General features: G+C 43.5%; 1 protein-coding gene across 1 annotated transcript in view; it reads right to left on the bottom strand.

The window, feature by feature from the left end:
• AMPD1 (adenosine monophosphate deaminase 1) overlaps positions 1-24,480 on the bottom strand; it is a 139,820-nt gene that overhangs the window by 99,889 nt on the left and 15,451 nt on the right. Inside the window, exons 2-4 of the mRNA XM_069756122.1 lie at positions 20,729-20,918; positions 20,189-20,345; positions 6,873-7,038 (exon numbers count right to left, since the gene is read on the bottom strand). Coding sequence (XP_069612223.1) covers positions 6,873-7,038; positions 20,189-20,345; positions 20,729-20,918 — 513 coding nt within the window. The remainder of the gene's footprint in view (positions 1-6,872; positions 7,039-20,188; positions 20,346-20,728; positions 20,919-24,480) is intronic.

The raw sequence follows: 24,480 nt of genomic DNA on the forward strand, positions 1-24,480 counted from the left end.
GGCTCTCCCTTTGTAGCCAGCTCTGGTCAACAGCGAGCAGGCTTTTCTGGTACTAAGTCTTGCTTTGCACACACTGAGCATGCCCATGGGAGGACCTCTCATTGGTGGTCGGGGGTCACACGCTCAGGCCCTGTAGCAGCTCCTATTGTTCCTCCAAAAAGGTCCTGAAAGAGCTGCAACTATAAAAAGTTTGCATGGCCGTACGGCCTGGCTTATGCCAGTGGATACTTTACCACTCTTTATATATGTGGTGTGAGACTGTAGCGCTGGGACTGTACACTCAGGCAGGCAGTTAATGTCAGTGGGGCAATTAGCCATTGGCTTGCTTGCAAGCACAACCCTAGTTAGGGCAATAGTTTTTGTGTACAGCGTGACTCTGTGCGGCAACAGAGATCGCTTTCAGTTCACATGGGGTGAAGCTTAAACCATGTGTGAGCTCAGAGTTTATCCGCCATTACTTTGCAGCAGATATCTCTGCATGGTGGACCCCGGGCTGCGAACACACCTTGTTGCTTCCTACCAATACTCGGTGCGTTCCGCTAGCCCTAACATAGCCTCACTCTTTCCACTTGCCCAGTGGCAGTGGCAAGTGGGGTTATAGGGCTGGGGTTGATATCACCTTTGCATTGTCAGGTGACATCAAGCCCAGGGGTTAGTAATGTAGAGGCGTCTATAAGTTACCCCAATTACTAACCCCATAGTAAGTATTGAAATAAACACACCCCAAGAATAAAATCCTTTATTTTAAATAAAGCAAAACACCCTGTTTTATACATTCATTTAAAATTAAAAAAAACACAACACAGTTTTACTCACCTTACGCCCTAATCCATTGAATCTCTTGTCAGCTGTAAAAAACAAAAATGATAAACAACCATATCCCTCACCTGTCCAAAGTGAAGATTAGAAACCAAAGAGCAAAACTTCACACAAGGCCATGTAAAATATATATATATCTTTATTCAAAAACATGTAATCATTAAAAACAAGGCAGATACCACAGGTACAGGAGAAAACGATGGGATACCCACAGGGAACGCCCCAAAACAAAGCAGTATATCATAAAATGATAAAGACATATGAAGATATTTAAATATTAGATATTATCAAATAAGCAATTTGTTACACCCTCCTTGTGCGAACCACGGAGATATAACGTGAAAAGATTAATGTAGTGAGTCAAATAGTCGGCACTTGCATTTTTATTTTGGGGTTCCCCCCGTAAATTTACCAGTAAAGGCTAAGCAAACAGCTGTGTGCTGTTATTAATAGCCTGGGAATCTTATGGAGTTTTGCCCCTTTCCCAGATTCCCTTCAGCCGTGGGCTTTCCCTCTGCTGGTTATGAAAACTCCCGTGCTGTTTTTTTATTTCATTTTTATTTTGCACAGGAGTTACACAGCTGCTGCTGAATACAACTCCCATCATTGTCGCCTGGTGGCATTGATCTCAGAGCGAGCATAAAACAAGCTGCCAGCGTCTTGGAACAGTGCAAACTGTACAGCTTGTTCCCAGGTGCCAGTACGTGTCACCCGTGTGTCATCAGTATGAACATGTGCAGCACACATTTTGCATGTGCCAAAAAAAACTGACATGTCTGACAGTCCATATAAGAACCTGACATGGGCGCACCACCATTGAATACAAAGGGGTGCATGTGCCCGTATTTGCGACCCTTAAAAAAGAGGCTGCATACAAACAGAAAAAATGTATATGCGAAGACGGCCTTAGACAGTAAATATAAAAATATTAAGATTTGAGAGTCCTCAGTGGTTGATACTTTTTAATGGATAGCCTATAATACATAAGTCCAGATGGATCTGACAATTTTTACAGAGCAACTCTCCATTCTGGAAGGTAGATGGCAGGCCTAAGTGTCAATGAAGTACAGATGCTTTATTAAGACATATGGTCAGTGAATGGGGTCCTCACGCAGCCCCCCTACACCACAATATGTGTCATTTTTCATACTTTTGGCCACTACAAGTTTACTACGTTGAGGCTAAAAGAGAAGCTTCTGGAAATATGAACTTCTTGCAGCTTACTTAAGACAGTCATGTTTGCTAAGGAGGCAATTCTAATAATAGACGGAATTATAGGAAATGCTGTTTAAGCAGTATGAATAAATACAGCTCAGGTCAAAAAGTTGAATCTGCAGTCGAATGACATGATTTATTACCCAAGTGCATATAATAGAGCAGCATAATCCTCTATAATAACCTAAGCGCAAAGTAACGGTGAGAAAATGACACTTGATCAATGTAACCTATATGTTTATATACTTGTTTCATAGATTTTAAGATTGTAGGTAGACATAAGTCCATCAACTACAAGCTATTAGGGTTGAGCGAAACGGATCGGACAATTTAAAAAATCGCTGACTTTTGGCAAAGTCGGGTTTCGTGAAACCCGACCCGATCCCACTGTGGGATCGGCCATGAGGTCGGCGATCTGCGTGCCAAAGTCGGGTTTCCTATGATGTTTTAAGCGCCATTTCTCAGCCAATGAAGGAGCACGCAGAGTGTGGGCAGCGTGATGACATAGGTCTCGGTCCCCACCATCTTAGAGAAGGGCATGGCAGTGATTGGCTTGCTTTCTGCGGCGTCACAGGGGCTGTAAAGGGGCGTGCACGCCGACCGCCATCTTACTTCTACCGATCTTAGCATAGGGAGAGGTTGCTGCAGCTTCATCAGAAGAAGGGATATAGTTAGGGAGGGAAGATTAACCCCGAAACTGCTTGTGCTGTAGCGATTTCCACTGTCCAACACCACCTTTTCTTTGCAGGGACAGCGGAGTTTTTTTCTTTGGTGCATCAGCTCTGTAGCTTATTAGGCTGACTTATAAGGCTCCCTGATAGCTGCATTGCTGTTTGCATGCCGCTGTGCAAACCAACTGCTTTTTTTAAAGCAAAAATTCTGTTGCTTCTTTCTGCACAGTTATCTTGTTTCTTTGTCCACTCTTTTGTGTGCAGCAGTCCTTTTTATTGCTGCCATACTTGTCCTTTGATCATTGTAGGGAGATTGAAATTGTACTACCAGCCCTTGTATTTTTTGATATATCTGCCAGCCATGTTGTGCCACTTACATTGTGTAGTGTAATACACAGGGCCTGTTTTTTTGCTGCATTCTCCCCCCCCCCCAAAAAAAGGGGAGATTTAAATTGCCCACAAATTTCTATACGTCAGTTCTGTTTGTCGTATATCTGGCAGCCACGTTCTGCCACTGACATTGTGTAGTGTAATACACTGGACCTGTTTTTTGCTGCATTCTCCCCCCCCCCCCCCCCCAAAAAAAAAGGGAGATTTAAATTGCCCACAAGTTTATATACGTCAGTTCTGTTTGTCGTATATCTGGCAGCCACGTTCTGCCACTTACATTGTGTAGTGTAATACACTGGGCCTGTTTTTTGCTGCAGTCTTCCCGTCAAAAAAAGGGAGATATAAATTCTCCAAAAGTTAATATACACCTTCTACCTTGTTTAACAGTACCATATAACGGTTTTTATTTTGGTAACATTTCCCCAAAAAATGAGGAAGTCTGGTGGAAGAGGCCGTGGGCGGTCGTTGCCAGCTGGTACTGATGGTGGTGGTGGTAGTGGAGCATCTGGTGGTACTGGGAAAAGCAAGATAGCACCAAAGGCTCGAGGTGTTGAGCCAGCGTCATCGTCTGGCTACTCAAGGCCTCGAAGGCTCCCTTATCTTGGAGTTGGAAAACAGCTTTTAAAGCCGGAGCAGCAGGAACAAGTTTTGGCTTTCCTCGCTGACTCAGCCTTTAGCTCTTTCGCCTCCTCTTCAGAAGGTTCGAAATCTAAAAGCAGCGAGTCGTCAGTGGCTGCTCCTGGTCCGGAAAAAGTAGCTTCCTTGTGTCCTTCACCCAAAACAAAATTGAAGGATGCGGCAGGCAACACTGCACTTTACTCCATGGAGCTCTTTACACATACCGTGCCATCTACATTGCAAAAGCTGTCATCTGGCAGGCCCGTATCAGGCCTAAAACACATTACAACTGTCCCCCTCTGAAACAAGCTAGGCCGCCTGGTTATTCCTGCTAGTAGTTTCAAACTGCATTTAGCCACCTTTTTTTTATTTTAGGCCTCTGTCTGTCTGTCTGTCTGCGCCACACATTACAACTGTCCCCCGCTGAAACAAGCTAGGCCGCCTGGTTAGTCCTGCTAGCAGTTTTGAACTGCATTTATCCACCTTTTTTTATTTTAGGCCTCTGTCTGTCTGTCTGCGCCACACATTACAACTGTCCCCCGCTGAAACAAGCTAGGCCACCTGGTTAGTCCTGCTAGCAGTTTCAAACTGCATTTAGCCACCTTTTTTTATTTTAGGCCTCTGTCTGTCTGTCTGCGCCACACATTACAACTGTCCTCCGCTGAACAAAGCTATGCCGCCTGTGTACTACTCAAACAAATTTTGAACTGACATTAGCCTACTTTTTATATTTTAGGCCTACTCTGTCTGTCTGAGCCACTTATTATAGTTGTCCTCTGCTGAACCAAGCTATGCCACCTGTGTACTCCTGTTATCAATTTGGAACTGCATTCAGCCAACTGTTTTATTTTAGGACTACTCAGTCTGTCTGAGCCACTTATTACAGTTGTCCTCCTCCGCTGAACCAAGCTATGCCGCCTGTGTACTCCTCTTACCAATTTAGAACAGCATTTAGCCTACTTACTTATTTGGGCCTAGTAACTGTCAGACTCTCACAACAGTTTTCCTCCACCGCTGAACCCAGCTGTGCCGCCTGTGTACTCCTCTTACAAATTTTGAACTGCAATTAGCCACTTTTTTTTTTATTTTAGGCCTACTCTGTCTGTCTGAGCCACTTATTACAGTTGTCCTCCGCTGAACAAAGCTATGCCACCTGTGTACTCCACTTACCAATTTTGAACTGCATTTTGCCTACTTAATTATTTAGGCCTACTAACTGTGTCTGCCTCCCATTACAGTTGTCCTCCACTGAACAAAGCTGAGCCTCAATTTTTATCCAGTGTCAGATATTAAACTGCATTTGGCCTACTTCTTTGGTGGGGCTACAAATGGTGTGTGCTGCTGCTTGGTGTTCTCCACTGAATAAAGCTGAGCCTCAATTTTCATCCGGTGTCTGATATTACACTGCATTTGGCCTACTGGTTTGGTTACACCTACTAACGGTGTCTGCCGCTCCTTGCCTTTCTCCTCCACTGAACAAAGCTGAGCTTCAATTTTCATCCTGGTTAGGATATTACACTGCATTTGACCTACTGGTTTGGTTACGCCTACTAATGTTGTCTGCCACTCCTTGCATTTCTCCTCCACTGAACAAAGCTGAGCCTCAATTTTCATCCTGTTTCGGATGTTAAACTGCATTTGGCCTACTTGTTTGGCTGGGCATACTAATGGTGTCTGCTGCTGCTTCTTGTTCTCCTCCACTGAACAAAGCAGTGCCGCCTGTTTACTCCTGTTACCAATTTTGAACTGCATTTAACCTACTTTATTATTTGGGCCTATATCGGTGATTCCTCCTCATCCTGCCCATTGCCCAGCCACTGCTAGATGAGTCTGCTGGTACATTGACCCAGACCACTACATTCCCCTTGCACTATACACAGCCAGAATCTGACCCTGCTGAAAGTCAGGTTCCCCTTCCCGCATACTATACCACCTTACCCGGGGACAAAGAGGAAGGTGCAGATAAAAGTGCAGGTTCCTACATCAGGTGGGGGGCATACTCGTTGGCGACATCACTGGCACAGGGTCCCTCATAGTACACAAAAGTGTCTCTGCCGGTGGGAGGCACCCCCGTCATCAAACACACCGCCATACTTTGAGGGGCCCTGTGCCAGTGCCAATGCGAACAAGTGGGCCCCTTTTGCTTGCTCAGGATCACAGCACTTGCAAAGGTGAAATACTTACCTCTCCCTGCTCCACCGCCGTGACGTAGTCCGCGTTTCCTGGGCCCATGAAAAACTTGAACCAGCCCTGCCCCCCCACAACTTTAGCCAAATGACCCCCAATTTTCAATGACTATCTATTATTATAAGGTAAATTAAGATTGACAAGCTTAAGTAACAAGAATTGATGTTTTTTACATTAAAATGGGCACTGTAGGTGTTTTCCTGTCCTCCACTCACTGCCGACTTTGATTCCCCATTGACTTACATTGGGTTTCGTGTTTCGGTCGATCCCCGACTTTTCGCAATAATCGGCCGATTTCATCTGACCCGACTTTTGACAAAGTCGGGTTTCGCAAAACCTGACTCTATCGGAAAAGTCACTGAACCCTACAAGCTATAGCCTAACATGTTGATCCATTTTTCAAGAAATAAAAATGTTTCCTAGTGAATCAACAATTACAAGATCATGTGCCAGAACGTTCCATAATTTCACTGCTTGTACAGTAAAGAATCTCCATCTGTGATGATGATTACAAATTCTTTCATGTGAGTTTATGCTCCCAAGAAATATCTTAAAGGTGACCTGTCGCTATTAACTTGCCGCTATAGGATTACTCAGTGCGGCCGCGGCACTGATGCAGTGCAGCACCTGAGAAAAAATTACCTTTTTTTTCTTGGGAGCCGCCGGCTTTCAGTCATGCAGGCGTGCCCAGATCAATTACAGTCACAGCTCACAGCAGTGAGAGCGGCGGCTATAAAAATGCCCCATCACTTATTTACATCCTTGCCGAACTGACTGTCAGTGTCTGTAGCCACATCGGGGAAGCCTGCATGACTGAAAGCCGGCAGCTCCCGGAAGAAATAAAGTTCATTTTCTCTGGGGTGCTGCACTTTCAGTGCTATAAACCTGCAGATTAACCTTATACATGCTGGTTAACAAAATTATTAGACCTGACATGTTCCCTTTAACATCTCAAAACCTTTCTTGTCATACCTGGGTGTACTTCATCTTGCTCTTTCCAAGTTGCACCCTCAATGTCTCGGAGATATTGGGATACTGTTCTTGGGTATTGCTGGTAGGATGCTTTCATGTACTTTTCTCGTATGGTCAGAGCACGATACAGACCCTTTCCAGCTAGCTCAAAGTCATCTACAGACACCTGGAATAAATATATGGTGGATACATCAATATCTTAATTGTATTATTTCTGTCCTCTGAAAGAAAACCATGCACTTAATTCTAAGGCATTTTTCAGGTTTTAGAAATTCTCAATATATTTCTAGAAAATACATTTCTACTTATCTTTTTTATACTGAAAAATATTGGCATATTGGCTAATCCATTAAAGTCATAATTTGATTAATTTTATTTAATTGTAGACCTATATCTTATAATAAATAGTGATGAGCGAGTATACTCGTTGCTTGGGTTTTCCCGAGCATGCTCGGGTGATCTCCGAGTATTTGTTAGTGTTCGGAGATTAAGTTTTCATCGCCGCAGCTGAATGATTTACAGCTACTAGCCAGGCTGAGTACATGTGGGGATTCCTTAGCAACCAGGCAACCCCCACATTTACTCAGCCTGGCTAATAGCTGTAAATCATTCAGCTGCGGCGATGAAAACTTAATCTGCGAACACTAACAAATACTCGAAGATCACCCGAGCAATGAGTATACTCGCTAATCACTAATAATAAACGTTATATTATTTCCTTTATCAATTTTTTTCCCATTCACTATTCACTGCTCCTTCAATCAGTACTTGATGAGGGGGCAGGAAATTAGACCCTGTGAGGACATGGCCACATTGTCTATAGGACAAATGGACGTAGAGCGGAGTCCACAGCTCTAAGAGATAGAGACTTTTTTCAGCATAGAGCACCGGTTTTGTTGTTTTTTACTAGATATTTTCTTGCTGTGTTTTATTAGTGATTTGCTTGCTCATCAGTTCATCCTCAGGAATTAATGTTACATTCAGTGACTGTAAGCAGAGGAAGAGGAGCAGGCTAGATCTTATGTATACCTAAGGCCAGACAGGAGACTGCTAAGAGTACATGTAAAGCAATCATCCTATCAGTCCACTGTTCTACCAGCCTAGGCCCATTGTGTGGATGGAGATAGTAGACCCAGGGGAACCGTCGTCACAGGGGGTCTCGCATCAGCCCCAGGTGATGGAATATGCTTTGTTCTGTGAGCTAAAGAAAAACCTTTAAGGGAGGAGGGAAAAAATACACATGGGTTGAATGAGGCAGTTGTTGGAGGGACTTCGATGGAAGAGGATTGAAGTTGGGATGGATGGATGATGTATGGAGTTTTGGAGATTGATTGGTAGCTGGAGGGGTGTGAGCTACTGTCGTGATATCCATCGTCTGGAGGAACATAGGCTGTGACTGCATACTATACTGGATGGAGATACCAAAAGCTGTGGGCCAACCAAAAAGTGGGAGACAGTGTGTATTGCCTGGTACGGGGCCAGTGGAACTACCGATCTCAGATTGGGAACTCGTAGACATTGTATGTTGGCCATCTACATGGATTTGTTCTACAACCATGGATGTATGGGATAAAAATAGTTGCATCACTAACCTGCCTAGGTGATTTTTATAACCCACAAACTCAGATCTTCACAGTCCCCCTAAGGCCACTTTCACACGTTCAGTATTTGGTCAGTACTTGTAAGCCAAAACTAGGAGTGGAACAGTCAGAGGAAAAGTATTATAGAAACATGTCACCACTTCTGTATTTATCACCCACTGCTGGTTTTGGTCTACAATTACTGATTAGTGATGAGCGAATATACTCGTTACTCAAGATTTCCCGAGCACGCTCGGGTGATCTCCGAGTATTTTTTAGTGCTCGGAGATTTAGTTTTCATCGCCGCAGCTGAATGATTTACATCTGTTAGCCAGCATAAGTACATGTGGGGGTTGCCTGGTTGCTAGGGAATCCCCACATGTAATCAAGCTGGCTAAGAGATGTAAATCATTCAGCTGAGGTGAGGAAAAATAAATCTCCGAGCACTAAAAAAATACTCGGAGGTCACCCAAGCGTGCTCGGGAAATCTCGAGTAACAAGTATATTCACTCATCACTAATACTGATGTAAAATACTGGCCAAATAATGAACGTGTGAACATGGCCTTATAGTCTTTTACAAATGTCCTGTCCTCTGGATAGCCATCAGTATTACAATCCGGGAAGACGCCTTTTAGTTTTAAATCATAACTGCATTAGTATATAAAAATATGATTACTACTTTGCTCATAACATAACAGCAACATCTACATCAGGTAAAAAATTATAAAATTACGGCAAGTGATAGGGCCTCTTAAAAGTTCATAGTCCTTGAAAAGTTTTCAAAAGGGAACCAATGCTATCCACTTGTCTGGGAATACACTTTTTTAATCTAAAGGCTGGCACATGTTTAAAACACTCAAGGATACTCACCCTCCCCATGCCCAGCACTGCCTCTCCGCCGCTGCACCTGTGTTTGTTTACATTCTGCAGTTGTGACATCATGACAACAGTGCACACAACCGCTGTGATATCACCATGCCTTTGCTACTGCATGTGTCCCCTTCCTCCCAACCCCCGCGGGGACGCCAGCATGTTAACTTACCTATCCACGCTCCCTTGGCGCCTTTTTCCTCCCAGGACCTTGTGACAGCACACAGGTCTCCTCGGAGTATGCTTTTAAAGGGCAAGCGCACTCACTACTAAGAATGTCACCAGCCAATAGTTGGGAGACGTCTGATATTTAAGGCACCCTCCCTATTGGGAGGTGCTTTAGCAACTTTAGTTATCAGTCTATATCATGTTACCTAGTTGTAAAGTCCCAGTACCTTTGCTCTTAGTATCTGATCTTGGCTGTCCTGCTAACCTGATCCTGACTGCTCTGTCTACAGCTGAACTTGCCCATGCTACTGTACCTTTACCTGTGCCATCCTGCCTGTGCCTTGTCCTGTTCCTGATCCGATTGAACCCGCTCCTGTGTGCCTGCACCTGTGATCCCGTACCTGTGACCTCCCCATGTTCCTGTACTAGTCCTGCTTGTGCCTGATCCCACAACTGTCTACCAGTCGCATGTATTCTGATTACCAGTTCCTGGAAGGTCCTGCTTTCCTGTCCCTTTGGGACTCAGTGACTCCGGGGTCTGTCCTGGAGTAGCTCCTGGAGTTCACTTGGGTTCAAGTCTAACCACACCATCAGGGGCTCCAGTGAAGAACCAGGTGATCACTTAGTTATGCCCCTCCAGTCTCTCCCCAGACCATGGCACAGTGGTTTCACAACAATGTGCATAACACACTGCAGCCAATCTCCAAGCTTAGAGGCTCATGCTATCTACATTTAGGGACAATGTGTTTGGGGCTTTCCCTAAAGGGTGAAGAAACTGCTGCTCTTTACGCAAGTATTGACACGACACAGCTGTGGGTGACAAGGGATCAGGGGCTCCTTTTCTGGCCCTAACACTAGGGGGTGCCGTAGCTCATCCTGTTCTCCGGGATACTTCAGATGGCAAAGATGCTGGGGCCTCCACCCTTGCTTTATCACCTGAGTTAGCCTTCCGTCTGTTCTCTTCTTCCATCCGGGGAAGAGGGGTGCTACTGTGCACCGCAGCACACCAACCCGACAAGAATGGCGACAAAGACAAGAGGTAACTGAAAACTCCACACACACCAAATATACACTCACATGTAGGAGAGGAATCCACCGGGGTGTGCAGGAAGGGGAAGAAACCAAAATAGGGAAGGATAAGTAATTACCAAGCGTACAGACCAAACAGTCGCTTATAACTCCTCTGGTTCTCCTTCTCATATCAACTTCTCTCCCTCCTTTAGCCATGCAGCAAAGCTAACTCTGACAAGGATTAGTAATAGAGCCCAGATTATATAGGGAAATGGAGTGGCTAACCGAGCACAGCTGGGCATAGGGATTTCCAACATGGCCGTGTAACCCCTGTTCTGCTAGAAGAAATAAACACTTTTAATAAGCCGGGGAAGTGCTGCTTCTCAGCGCCATAGTAGGAGCAAGCAGACGCTGCGGTCCCCTCTGGTCCGCTCCGTCGCGATAACCCCATGACAAGTATAGTCAGCCAATAAGATGTATAAGAGTTATTTTTGTTAACTTACTCCCCTTGTGTCTTAGGTTTCATGGTGTCAATTGTCCCTACCCCTCATCATGGCCATTTTGACATCCTCCTTAGATCCCTTTCATGGACAAGTGATTTATGTCTGTAGGATTCTTTTTCACAGGATGTTCAGAATATTGCTTGCTGCTAATGCATGTACACTATTTCTCTGCTGTCACATCACAGGACTCTACAATGTCCCTTATGCTTTACACTGCAGCTCCATTTAGCTGTTATGTGCTTAGATTATGTGCTTGGATTAGTACATGCTTACCAGGATTTTCTTGTAGAGATTATTTCCATTAAGATTTGACTGATTATAAAGTACCAGCAACTCCATGAGCATTTAAAAGTAATGCAACTTTTAAATGGTTTATGAGAAATGATGTGCAAATTTGAGGCCAAGGAGCTGTAAGGTCATCATCATGCCCCAAGGCACATACTGTATATACAGAATTTCAAAACACAATTTCTTGCTTGTGAAGCATCAATTTGGGGTCATAAAGAGATCAACTTGTTTATCCTTTTACATGGCTACACAGTTATATAAATGGTTTGGGGCATAGAACTTTCTGAATAGTTCCCTTTAGTGAAGAGGATGGATAATTGTCAGCTAATTTACTGATTTTCATGACGGCCCCAAATCTTAGCAACATTGTATTTTAATCCATCGTTACCTATTTTAATGGTTTTATGGACACTGAAACCCCATTTAATAATACTCAGAGTGCAATCCAGGTGGTATTGCTGAATACTCTAGAAGCCACATAGTCTATTTCAAGTAGGCTTAATAAATAGCAATATCATAAATATACAGGTCAACAGCTGTCATCCATCAGTAAACTAATACCCATGTAGCAGCCATATTTATGAAGGAAGGAGGCACAAACTGAAATAGATCATCCCAAATCATCAAAATGAGCTGCCCAGACTTGTCATCAAGCAGTCTGGTCATGGTAATACAAGTCTTCAAGTCACCAGTTATGTAATGTATGTCATCCTGGAAGATTACAACCGTGTTACTCGGAATACATGTCCACACTGTAACTTGTAGCTTTGGTTCGGTTGGCCTGTTGGTTGAAAGGACTGTTACCAGTTACTGCTTGGTACATGCATTTTGCATTTTGTTTGGAGCTGGTCTTAAACAATGTATCCTTCAGGGTATCCTTCCCCTGTGTCTGCTGCCCTCTGTTTTGCACTATGTCAGGGTTGTAGACTCTAGTCTTATGTCTGGTGTGCCCCCCTGTCTGTGCTTTTTATGGTAGTGTTTGCATTTCATCCCTGCTGGGTACATTTCATGTGCTCCTGAGATTCATGTGTGTGCCAAGTCCTCGGTACCCACATGCCTTCCTGCCTGCTGCATCAACACCTGGGTTTAATTTGCCCACCTGGACCTGAGGCGTAGATGATCCATCTCACCAGGTGAGCCAAACAGTATCAATAGAGATATTTCTTAGTGGCCTAACCATAAGCAGCACAAATCTCTTTCCTTTTCTAAAGTTGAAACTGATAGACCCCTCCCATACTGATAATTGGAACCAGCATGTAATATACTCATGCATTAGGTGAAATGGTATAAACGACTTGAGAAATAAAACTCACAAATAGGCTCCTTTCACACATCCGGTATTCACAGTCCAAGTATGGACAATGATACTGTAATTAATTGGATTGTCCATCAGTCTCTTAACTGAAACTCAACAGCCTTATACAGCTCTGGCAAAAATTAAGAGACCACTGCAAAATGTTCAGTTTGTCTGATTTTTCTATTTATAGATATATTTTTGAGTAAAATGTTCATTTATTCTTTAACCCCTTAGTGACAGAGCCAATTTGGTACTTAATGACCAGGCCAATTTTTGCAATTCTGACCACTGTCACTTTATGAGGTTATAACTCTGGAACGCTTCAACGGATCCCGCTGATTCTGAGAATGTTTTTTCGTGACATATTGTACTTCATGTTAGTGGTAACGTTTCTTCGATATTACTTGCGATTATTTATGAAAAAAGCGGAAATATGGCGAAAATTTTTTAAAATTTTGCAATTTTCAAACTTTGTATTTTTATGCCCTTAAATCAGAGAGATATGTCATGAAAAATAGTTAATAAATAACATTTCCCACATGTCTACTTTACATCAGCACAATTTTGGAAACAAAATTTTTTTTTGTTAGGGAGTTATAAGGGTTAAAAGTTGACCAGCAATTTCTCATTTTTACAACACCATTTTTTTTTAGGGACCACATCACATTTGAAGTCATTTTGAGGGGTCTATATGATAGAAAATAATGAAGTGTGACACCATTCTAAAAACTACACCCCTCAAGGTTCTCAAAACCACATTCAAGAAGTTTATTAACCCTTTACATGCTTCACAGGAACTGAAACAATGTGGAAGGAAAAAATGAACATTTAACTTTTTTTTGCAAACATCTTAATTCAGAACCATTTTTTTTTTTCACAAGTGTAAAAACAGAAATGTAACCATAAATTTTGTTATGCAATTTCTCCTGAATACGCCAATACCCGATATGTGGGGGTAAACCACTTTTTGGGCGCACCGCAGAGCTTGGAGGTGAAGGAGCGCCGTTTGACTTTTTCAATGCAGAATTGGCTGGAATTGAGATCGGACGCCATGTCACGTTTAGAGAGCCCCTGATGTGCCTAAACAGTGGAAACTCCCCACAAGTGACACCATTTTGGAAACTAGACCCCTTAAGGAACTTATCTAGATGTGTGGTGAGCACTTTGAACCCCCATGTGCTTCACAGAAGTTTATAATGTAGAGCCGTGAAAAAAAAAAAAAAATCGCATTTTTTCTACAAAAATGATCTTTTTGCCCACAAATTTTTATTTTCACAAGGGTAACAGGAGAAATTAGACCACAAAAGTTGTTGTGCAATTTCTCCTGAGTACGCTGATACCCAATATGTGGGGGTAAACCACTGTTAGGGCGCACCGCAGAGCTTGGAAGAGAAGGAGTGCCGTTTTACTTTTTTCAATGTAGAATTGGCTGGAATTGAGATTGGATGCCATGTCGTGTTTGGAGAGCCCCTGATGTGCCTAAACAGTGGAAACCCCCCACAAGTGACACCATTTTGGAAACTAGACCCCTTAAGGAACTTATCTAGATGTGTGGCGAGCACTTTGAACCCCCATGTGCTTCACAGAAGTTTATAACGTAGAGCCATGAAAATAAAAAATCGTTTTTGTTTACACAAAAATGATCTTTTCGCCCACAAATTCTTATTTTCACAAGGGTAACAGGAGAAATTAGACCACTAAAGTTGTTGTGCAATTTCTCCTGAGTACGTCGATACCCAATATGTGGGGGTAAACCACTGTTTCGACGCACCGCAGAGCTTGGAAGAGAAAGAGTGCCGTTTTACTTTTTCAATGTAGAATTGGCTGGAATTGAGATCGGACGCCATGTCGCGTTTGGAGAGCCCCTGATGTGCCTAAACAGTAGAAATCCCCCACAAGTGACCCCATTTTGGAAACTAGACCCCCCATGGAACTTATCTAGATGTGTGGTTAGAACCTTAAATGCCCAAGTGCTTCACAGAAGTTTATAATGCAGAGTCGTGAAAATAAAAAATATTTTTTTTTCCACAAAAAAGATTTTTTAGCCCACAAGTTTTTATTTTCACAAGGGTAACAAGAGAAATTGGACCCCAAAAGTTGTTGTCCAATTTGTCCTGACTATGCTGGTACCCCATATGTGGGGGTAAACCACTGTTTGGGCGCACGGCAGAGCTCGGAAGGAAGGAGCGCCGTTTTGGAATGCAGACTTTGATAGAATGGTCTGCGGGTATTATGTTGCGTTTGCAGAGCCCCTGATGTACCTAACCAGTAGAAACCCTCCACAAGTGACCCCATTTTGGAAACTAGACCCCCCAAGGAACTTATGTAGATGTGTGGTGAGAACTTTGAATGCCCAAGTGCTTCACAGAAGTTTAGAATGCAGAGTCGTGAAAATAAAAAAAAAAAATTTTTCCACAAAAAAGATATTGTAGCCCCCAAGTTTTTATTTTCACAAGGGTAACAGGAGAAATTGGACTGCAATAGTAGTTGTCCAATTTATCCCGAGTACGCTGATGCGCCATATGTGGGGGTAAACTACTGTTTGGGCGCACGGCAGAGCTCGGAAGGGAAGGAGCGCCTTTTTGGAATGCAGACTTTGATAGAATGGTCTGTGGGCATTATGTTGCGATTGCAGAGCCCCTGATGTACCTAAACTGTAGTAACCCCCCACAAGTGACACCATTTTGGAAACTAGACCCCCCAAGGAACTTATCTAGATGTGTGGTGAGAACTTTGAATGCCCAAGTGCTTCACAGAAGTTTAGAATGCAGAGTCATAAAAAATATATACCATATATATATTTTTCCACAAAACAGATTTTGTAGCCCCCAAGTTTTTAATTTCACAAGGGTAACAAGAGAAATTGGACCACAGAAGTTGTTGTCCAATTTATCCCGAGTACGCTGATGCCCTATATGTGGGGGTAACCCACTGTTTGGGCGCACGGCAGAGCTCAGAAGGGAGGGAGCACCATTTGACTTTTTGAGCGCAAAATTGGCTGTCGTGTTTGGAGACCCCCTGATGTACCTAAACAGTGGAAACCCCCCAATTCTAGCTCCAACCCTAACCCCAACACACCCTTAACCCTAATCCCAACCTGATCCATAATCCTAATCACTAACCCTAACCATAATCACAACCCTTACCCCAAAACAACCCTAATGTCAACCCTAACCATAACCCTAATCAAAACCCTAAATCCAACACACCCCTAATCCTAATCTCAACCCTAACCTCAAACCTAACCCTAATCCCAATACACCCCTAATCACAACCCTAACCTTAACCCTAATCCCAAACCTAACCCTAATCCCAAGCATAACCCTAATGCCAACCCTAACCCTAATACCAACCCTAATCCAAACCCTAACCCTAATCCCAACTCTAACCCTAACTTTAGCCCCAACCCTAGCCCTAACTTTAGCCCCAACCCTAACCCTAGCTCTAAGGCTACTTTCACACTTGCGTCGTTTGGCATTCCATCGCAATCCGTCGTTTTGGACAAGAAACGGATCCTGCAAATGTGCCCGCAGGATGCGTTTTTTGCCCATAGACTTGCATTGCCGACGGATCGTGACGGATGGCCACACGTCGCGTCCGTCGTGCACTGGATCAGTTGTGTTTTGGCGGACCGTCGGCACAAAAAAAGTTCAATGAAACTTTTTTTGTACGTTGCATCCGCCATTTCTGACCGCGCATGCGTGGCCGTAACTCCGCCCCCTCCTCTCCAGGACATAGATTGGGCAGCGGATGCGTTGAAAAACTACAGCTGCTGCCCACGTTGTGCACAATTTTCACAACGTGCGTCGGTATGTCGAGCCGACGCATTGCGACGGCCCCGTACCGACGTAAGTGTGAAAAAAGCCTAACCCTAAATTTAGCCCCAACCCTAACCCTAAATTTAGCCCCAACCCTAGCCCTAACCCTAGCCCTAACCCTAGCCCTATCCCTAACCCTAGCCCTACCCCTAACCCTACCCCTAACCCTACCCCTAACCCTAACCCTACCCCTACCCCTAACCCTACCCCTAACCCTAACCCTAGCCCTAACCCTAGCCCTAACCCTAGCCCTAACCCTAGCCCTAACCCTATCCCTACCCCTACCCCTACCCCTAACCCTAACCCTACCCCTAACCCTACCCCTAACCCTACCCCTAACCCTAATTTTAGCCCCAACTGCTGTTCTCCTGCCGGCCGGCAGATGGAGACAGATGGCGGGCGCACTGCGCATGCGCCCGCCATTCTCTTCTGCCGGCGGCCAGGAGGAGCAGCAAGAGGATCCAGGGACACAGGTGAGTATGCTAGGGTCCCCGAATCCCCCTATTTCTCTGTCCTCTGATGTGCGATCACATCAGAGGACAGAGAATTACACTTTACTTTTTTTTTTTTTTTTGCGGTCGCCGGTAAACAGTTAATTACCGGCGATCGCAAAACAGGGGTCGGTAAAACCGACCCCGATCATGCTCTTTGCGGTCTCGGCTACCCCCGGCAGCCGAGACCCCAAAGATTCTCGCGGGGCCGGCCGGCGGGCGCACTGCGCATGCGCCCGCCATTTTGAAGATGGCGGCGCCCACCGGGAGACACGAGGAGCACCGGGGGAGCTAGGTGAGTATGGGGGGGCCACCTGGGACCCCTTTTCTCTGTCCTCCGATGTGATCGCACAGAAATTAAAAAGAGATCGCGTTTTTGTTTTTTTTTTGCGATCGCCGGTAAACGGTTAATTACCGGCGATCGCAAATGCGGGGTGGGTTAAAAACCCCCCGAATCATGTTCTCTGGGGTCTCGGCTACCCCCGGCAGCCGAGACCCCGGAGAAAATCCGACTCTGGGGGGCGCTATTGACTTTTTCCACAGCGCCGTTAATTAACGGCGCTGTGGTTTAAGTACCCTTAGCGGCCGCCGTTAAAAGGCGTATCGGCGGTCACTAAGGGGTTAAACGTCTGACAATATGTCTCCGAATTTCCAAGCAATACATTTTGTGTTTTTCTTCTGAAAAGGAGAAATAGTCAAAATTCAAAAAAACTCCAGTGCTTTCAGACCTCAAATAATGCAAAGAAAACAAGTTCACAATCACGTAGAAACAACAATAGTAATGTTCTAACTCAGGAAGAGTTCAGAAATCAATATTTTGTGGAACAACCATGATTTTTAATCACAGCTTTCATGTGTCTTGGCATGCTTTCCAACAGTCTTTCACACTGCTTCTGGAGCAAAAATTTAAGCAGTTCTTTGTTTGATGGCTTGTGACTATCCATCATCCTCTTGATTACATTCCAGAGGTTTTCAATGGGGTTCAGGTCTGGAGATTGGGCTGCCCATGACAGGGTCTTGATGTGGTGGTCTCTTAATTTTTGCCAGAGCTGTATATACGTATTCACAGTCCAAGTATGGACCATGATAATTGGATTAGCCATGGTTCTCCTGACTGAAACTCAATAGCCTTATATATACCTATAACGATGTTTTCGCACTCTGTTCTGGCACCAGTTCTTTGGTCTCATTGGGGCTTACATCGGAACATCCAGCAAAACATGATTCAGGCGTATGTGTCAACAGGGCGATAGACTATAACGGTGCTGAAAGAGTGAACATGAGATCTGTCATGCATAATTTTCATTGGTATACGCCTTCTGGAGGCCAACATTTAGATGTCGTGGACAGCGTCTGTATGTCCATCTCCAGTAGGGGTACATGCCCCAAAATGATGCACATCAGAGTGCACGTTCACACTGTATGCACCATTATAGTCTATGGCCCCGTCACCGCACATCTCCGAATCCTGCTTTGTGAGGAGTTCAAACGTTGGCCCTGACGGGACGAGCGAATAGGTGCCAGAAGGGAGTATGAAAGGACCCGAAGACTTTTCAGTTTGAATCAAGTGGCTAATCTAGATATCATGGTTCATATTTGGACTTTAAATTTCAGACGTGTGAAACCAGCGTAACAAAGCTTTTTTGAATTACGATATTTATCTATTAAGTTCCATAACCCACTCTATATGTATTCCTCTACGATAACTAGAGTGTAACTTTTCACCTTCCAAATAATGATTTTCCACTAGTCTAATCAAACATAGATTTACCTGACTGATAACTAACTTGCTTTTACACACAAATATTAACTAGAAGAAGCAGAAGATAAACTAGTATAGTATATCCAATAGTAATATGTGTGTGATCTAATGTTTAAAGGGATTTCCCAGGAACATAAATCATTAAAACATGTGTAATGGGTTAGTCCCATCTTCATAAATGGGTATTGTTGAGTAGAACTCTTAAATTCAATCAATTTTGCAATTTAAATCTAGTTAAAAAAAATTTGGTTTACAGACTTGGAGGTCAACTACCGCTACCAGACAGCAGAACATGCACATCACTTACAAGTTTTTTTCTGTCAAGCTTGTAAGCACTGTTTTTAAACTAGTCCGGATCCCTGGAGGGTGCTGGTACCTAATCCTGGCCAGTTTCAGCACAGGACTTACAAGCTAGACAGCAGCGGTGGTCGATTTCTGTCGGCTGTAAATAAAAGAAAAATATTACTATTTCAAAAATGGCAGATAATTTTAACAAAAAGAAATTAACAAAAATATATGTTTTTACATTTTTTATGGCAATATGAAGATGAGAATAACCCTCAAAGTCTATGAGAAATGAAGAAACGCCATAATTGACTTGCTGGTAATATTCTGCTCTGTTCCTGAGATGTCACATGTGACCAGGTCACCTCCAGCTTCTTACTTCTTGTGCTGTTCAAAGCACAGAGTTCAGAGATTTTACAGTCTGTGCTTTGAACAGTACATAGACTGTCAGTCTAGCACCGAACTCTATGGAGGGAGCAGAACTCAGCCAGCAGCTCTCAGAGCAAAGTAGGGATTTGTTGACTCATTTTCAGGATCACCTCTAAAAACTGACAATTTTATCTTGGGCAGTCAGCAAACCTTGAGATTTCCAAGGAACAGTCCAAATTTAATAGCCACATTAAATGTCATGGACTGTTCCTTGTAAATCTCAAAGCTTTCAGACTGCCCAAGATATGGCACTCAGCTTACTCAGATTTCATAGAGAAGCACTTGTGTACTTGCATAAGTGGAGACAAGACGATGATCGAATCGCAATGCTTGGACTGGCCGGCGGTTCTCCTGACCTGAGAGTGATAGCTTTATGTATTTGTATGCAGCTGTCACGCTTGAGTCAGGAGAGCCGCCGGCCAGTCCGTGCATTGCAATTCATTCATCGTCTGTGTTATACGGCCGTCTAACTGCACCCTTAGGCTGCCGTCACACTAGCGGTATTTGGTCAGTATTTTACATCAGTAATTGTAAGCCAAAACCAGGAGTGGAACAATTCGAGGAAAAGTATAATAGAAACATATGCACCACTTCTGCATTTATCACCCACTCCTGGTTTTGGCTTACAAATACTGACATAAAATACTGACCAAATACTGCTAGTGTGACGGCAGTCTAATAGTGTAAATTGCAGGTAGAGGTGAATCGAGAAGATGAGCTTTTATAGAAGAGAGTTATGATGACACTGTGACATAAATGACATGGTCCTCTATAATCTTTATATTCATATTCTATACAATTGATTGTCTTACCCCAGATGCAAAGTCTCCTGTGATTTTGACTCTCTGAAAATCCGGCACAATTTTATACAGTGGGGTTGACTCTTCTGTTACTGTCGCAGCAATAGGCTTTGGTCCAGAATCGGGAACATTGGCAACAATTGCTTTAAGCCGCTCTAAACGCTTCTTCCTATTAATAAGGTGAAATTTGTATTGAATTTACAGTACGTCATTGACAAAAGCATTCATGATGGTATATTTTAATGGTATTTGGGGTAGAATTAGGATTTATCATGTTTTATTTCTCCTGCAGTGGAGACACATAGGCAAAAAGGAGATGAGGAAAGTGGAGATGAAAAGATGAAATGGCAATCAACCAAAGATAAAGCAAATCTCCAATTAATATATTTTTTGCATTGCTAGTTTGGTGTTTTCCAGGGGCATGTACAGAAGTGTAGAGTTCTTGTGGCCCACTAAGCCAGGAAACCAGTCTTTATGCAATCATTTACCCTATGGGCATATCCAAATGGTTGGTGGCTGTATTGGAAATTGCACAATGTTCTGTGAAATTACCTTTTATCTTGTGCCTCCTTTGTATCCAGCTTGGCCATGTGATCTGCCAACTCATGATGTGCAATGGGGCAATTATCTACCACATCAAAAGGAGAGATATCTTCCTTGGTATCCACATCCAGAACTTCTGTTGCAAATACTTTCTCAGCCAGATTCCGGATCTCATCTGCGCTTTCCGAAGAAACCAATGCTATTACCAGAGAGAATAAACACAACAATTTTATATGATGACGACAATTAATAATAAATAAGATGATGATAATTAGTAAATCTACAGAGCAAGTAAAATGATCGCCATGTAGAGGGCAGTGGATAATGCGCAATGCTGTAATAAACCAGTTTAGGATAACAAAACCAAAGAGGGACATGATACAGCTGATAAGTAGACCTACATTTGGATAAGAAGATGCCCACAAACATAAGAAAACAATCATCTTCATAGCACTATATTGATTGCTCTCATTGTGTATTTGGGGTTAGTGTGAATATCTGGTGGATTTGAACACTATAGAATCATCTATCAACCATCAAGCCACCTTTTTTTTTTTATATTTACTTTTTATTTCAGAATGTTTTTTTGTTTTTTTTAAATGCTGAACCATAAATACATGTGAGAAGGTCATAATGATGAAAACTGAGATCCAAGACAACCACTCATTTCCAAATATAAAGTGCTCTGTGGAGAACTCAAACCATCTTGGCACCGTTCAGATATTCTAAGCATCTTGTGATTGATTTTAATGGACATTTGCTTAGAAAGTTCTGCCAGATTTTCTAGAAAATAAGTCTATGAAGAGTACTAAAGGGCTTTAACGATTTCCTGGAAATCAGTGCTGCTCAGGGGTGGGATTCTAATTTTTAACAGGTTCCCTGTTTGCGTGAGCAAAACCTTCCCGGAGGTAATGTAGTAGATGTTCCCTACAATCCAATGTAACATCTACTGATAATATAGTAGGTGTTATACAGGTATTTCACAGGATTCTAGAATTAACACTGCTATGGAAAACATCTTCACAATGTCTACACCAAGCCTGCAGCACGCCAAAGGTTGTACAATTCAGACTATGCTGATTAATTTAAGTTTGAGAAACAATAAGACAAAACATTTGTTACCTGTTTCTACTGATATTTGATAATGCCGAAATCAGTTAACCTCTTACCAACATATGACATACTGATACATCATTTGTCAGCTCCCTGACTTTAATACGGATTTGCAAACTAAGCTTGCATTTTTTCTGCAGATAATGGCTGATTTATTCAGCCATTATCTGCCTCTAACAGCCGCTGGTGGAGCCAAGCACCCTCAATCTCTGACAGCAGCATTTAATACAGGCCCATCATTCTATGCCCCTTTAAGACTTAATCACAGTTTACTGTATTGTTGGAGATTTGTGATGTAATATATGATCTGGCCAGTAGAGGGCAGTGGTGAAAGGCCAGAGTTGGAACGCAAGGGGTTTTGGCGGTTGGGAGGAGTCAAAGGAGAATCTGGATGGAAGTGAAGTCTAGAGGTTGAGAGAAAAGGCCTCTTCTGTAAGAGACACTTTGAAAACTGCTCCGAGTAGGCAATTACTACAGTACTGGCACAATACTGTTGTTTTATTGGTTTACGTAAAGAAAGGGTTAATTGCATTGTACTTTGCTCGCATATAACTGATAATTCTGTTTAAGTGTACCTACGTATACTCTGCTGTCATTGTATTTGTTACTTATACACTGCTTATCTACCATTCTTTGTTTTATAAACTGGTTAGTAAATATTCATATTATATTATCTAATCATTGTGTGTGTCAGCCGATTATTGCTGTACCCCACGTCCTGCTGACATCCCTCGTCGACATTTCATTTGGCGCTGTGAGCAGGGTACAGCATCACAATGCAGAACGCAGCCAGGGATGGTAGTGCGGTACAGGCCACAGGGTCCGCAGGAGCAGCTGTCCCAGTCGCTCTCTCGCCAACTCTAAATGAGCTTGCCAGCAGGCTCCATACTAAGGCAACTTGTAAAATTTGACGGAAGTAACATGCCAATTGAAAAAGTGGCCGATCATATGTGAAGTAGACGCTCTCCCCAGCGCCACAGCACGCCATCAGCGCTCAGGACACACGGCGTGTGTTGTGTGGGCTCACCACACTCCCAAGCAGCAGAGTATGCTTGTAATTGCAGTTTCCACATATCGTATTTAATTGGCTACTACACGCTTTAACTGAAGTATTATCAGTCAAATTGCATATTCAGACCCAGCGCTCCAGATAAATTTATTTGCTCTGAGGAGGGTCCATATAGGACCGAAAACGTTTAGCAACTGATCTGTTTGTCTGGATGTGAAATAAACAACCTTATCCTTCTTCAAGAAATCATTGAGTGCCAAGTTTTTCTACATATTTTACTATACGGGCTGGAGACCCTACTTGAGCACCTATACTCATATTCTCACGGAGTGCCGTGTATTTTCACATATGTGAAGTAGATACAGACTGTACAACCTAGCTAAGGAGCTGCACTCTGACGTCACGCTGCACTTGCTAGAGGGAGAAGCCTGGCAAATAGTGACGCAGCATCCCACATCAACAGCCTGGACTAGACTGATAGCACATGTCTGAAGGAAGGACGGAAGCGTGAGATTCTGCTTCGACTATCGCAAGTTGAATAGTGTCACTGTATGAGATGCTTACCCTTTGCCTAGAGTGGAAGAGTCCCTGTCGTTTCGACAGGCTAATTATTTCTCCATCTTTGATCTGGCAAGTGGCTACTGGCAGGTTCTGGTGGCTGAAAGAGACAAGCCCAAGACAGCTTTCCTTTTACCAATTGGTCTGTATGAGTTCAGTAGAATGCTTTTTCGACTCACCAATGCACCTGGTACATTTCAGCAGTTAATGGAGCACTGTTTAGGTAAGCTAAATTTTGAATCCATCTTGATCTATCTAGATGACGTCATCGTTCATGCACCCACTTTTGAGCAACATATACGAAGACTACGACAAGTGCTGACCCATCTACAGGCCCACGGTCTGAAGTTGAAGCCCCAAAAGTGTCTTTGGGTGGAGTCAGCCTGGCTGGGAGCAAAGTGGGAGCTGTAAGGAACTGGCTTCCACCATGGACTCTTCGAGAGCTGTGAGCCTTCCTGGGACTAATAGGATATTATTGATGTTTCAGCTCGAACTTCGCGCTAAGATAGCCGAGCCTCTTCACAAGTCACTGAAGGGGACCGCAAAAGGCCTAAAGAATCGACCCATTGTCTGGGGACCCTCACAATAGCAAACCCTGGATCAGTTGTAAGAAGCCTTGACCAATGCACCAGTGTTTTCATACGCTCATTATGATTGTCTAATCATTCTATATACAGGAGGAAGTCTTCACGGATTGGGAACAGTGCTGGCCCAGCAGCAGGGAGGTCAGGAACGAGTAATAGCATATGGCAGCCGGTCTTTGAAACACTGCGAACAAAACCGAGATAACTACAGTTCCTTCAAGCTGGAGCTGTTGGCATTTATCTGGGCCATGACTGAGAAGTTTGCCAAATACCTCACTGGAGCACAGGTCCTTGTCCGGTCTGAAAATAATACATTGGCTCATCTGAAAACTGCAGAGCTGGGGGCCTTGGAACAGAGAAGTAGTTGCCCAAATAGTGAAGTTTAATTACTCCATCAAGTACCGTTCTGGCAAAGAGAATGCTAATGCTGATGCTTTGTCTCGAGTCACCCTTTCCGTTTCCTCCGGAGAGGTGGATGAAGAAGAGATGGAGATAAC

The sequence above is a fragment of the Ranitomeya imitator genome, chromosome 3, assembly GCF_032444005.1.
Source record: "Ranitomeya imitator isolate aRanImi1 chromosome 3, aRanImi1.pri, whole genome shotgun sequence".
NCBI classification, from domain to species: Eukaryota; Metazoa; Chordata; class Amphibia; order Anura; family Dendrobatidae; genus Ranitomeya; species Ranitomeya imitator.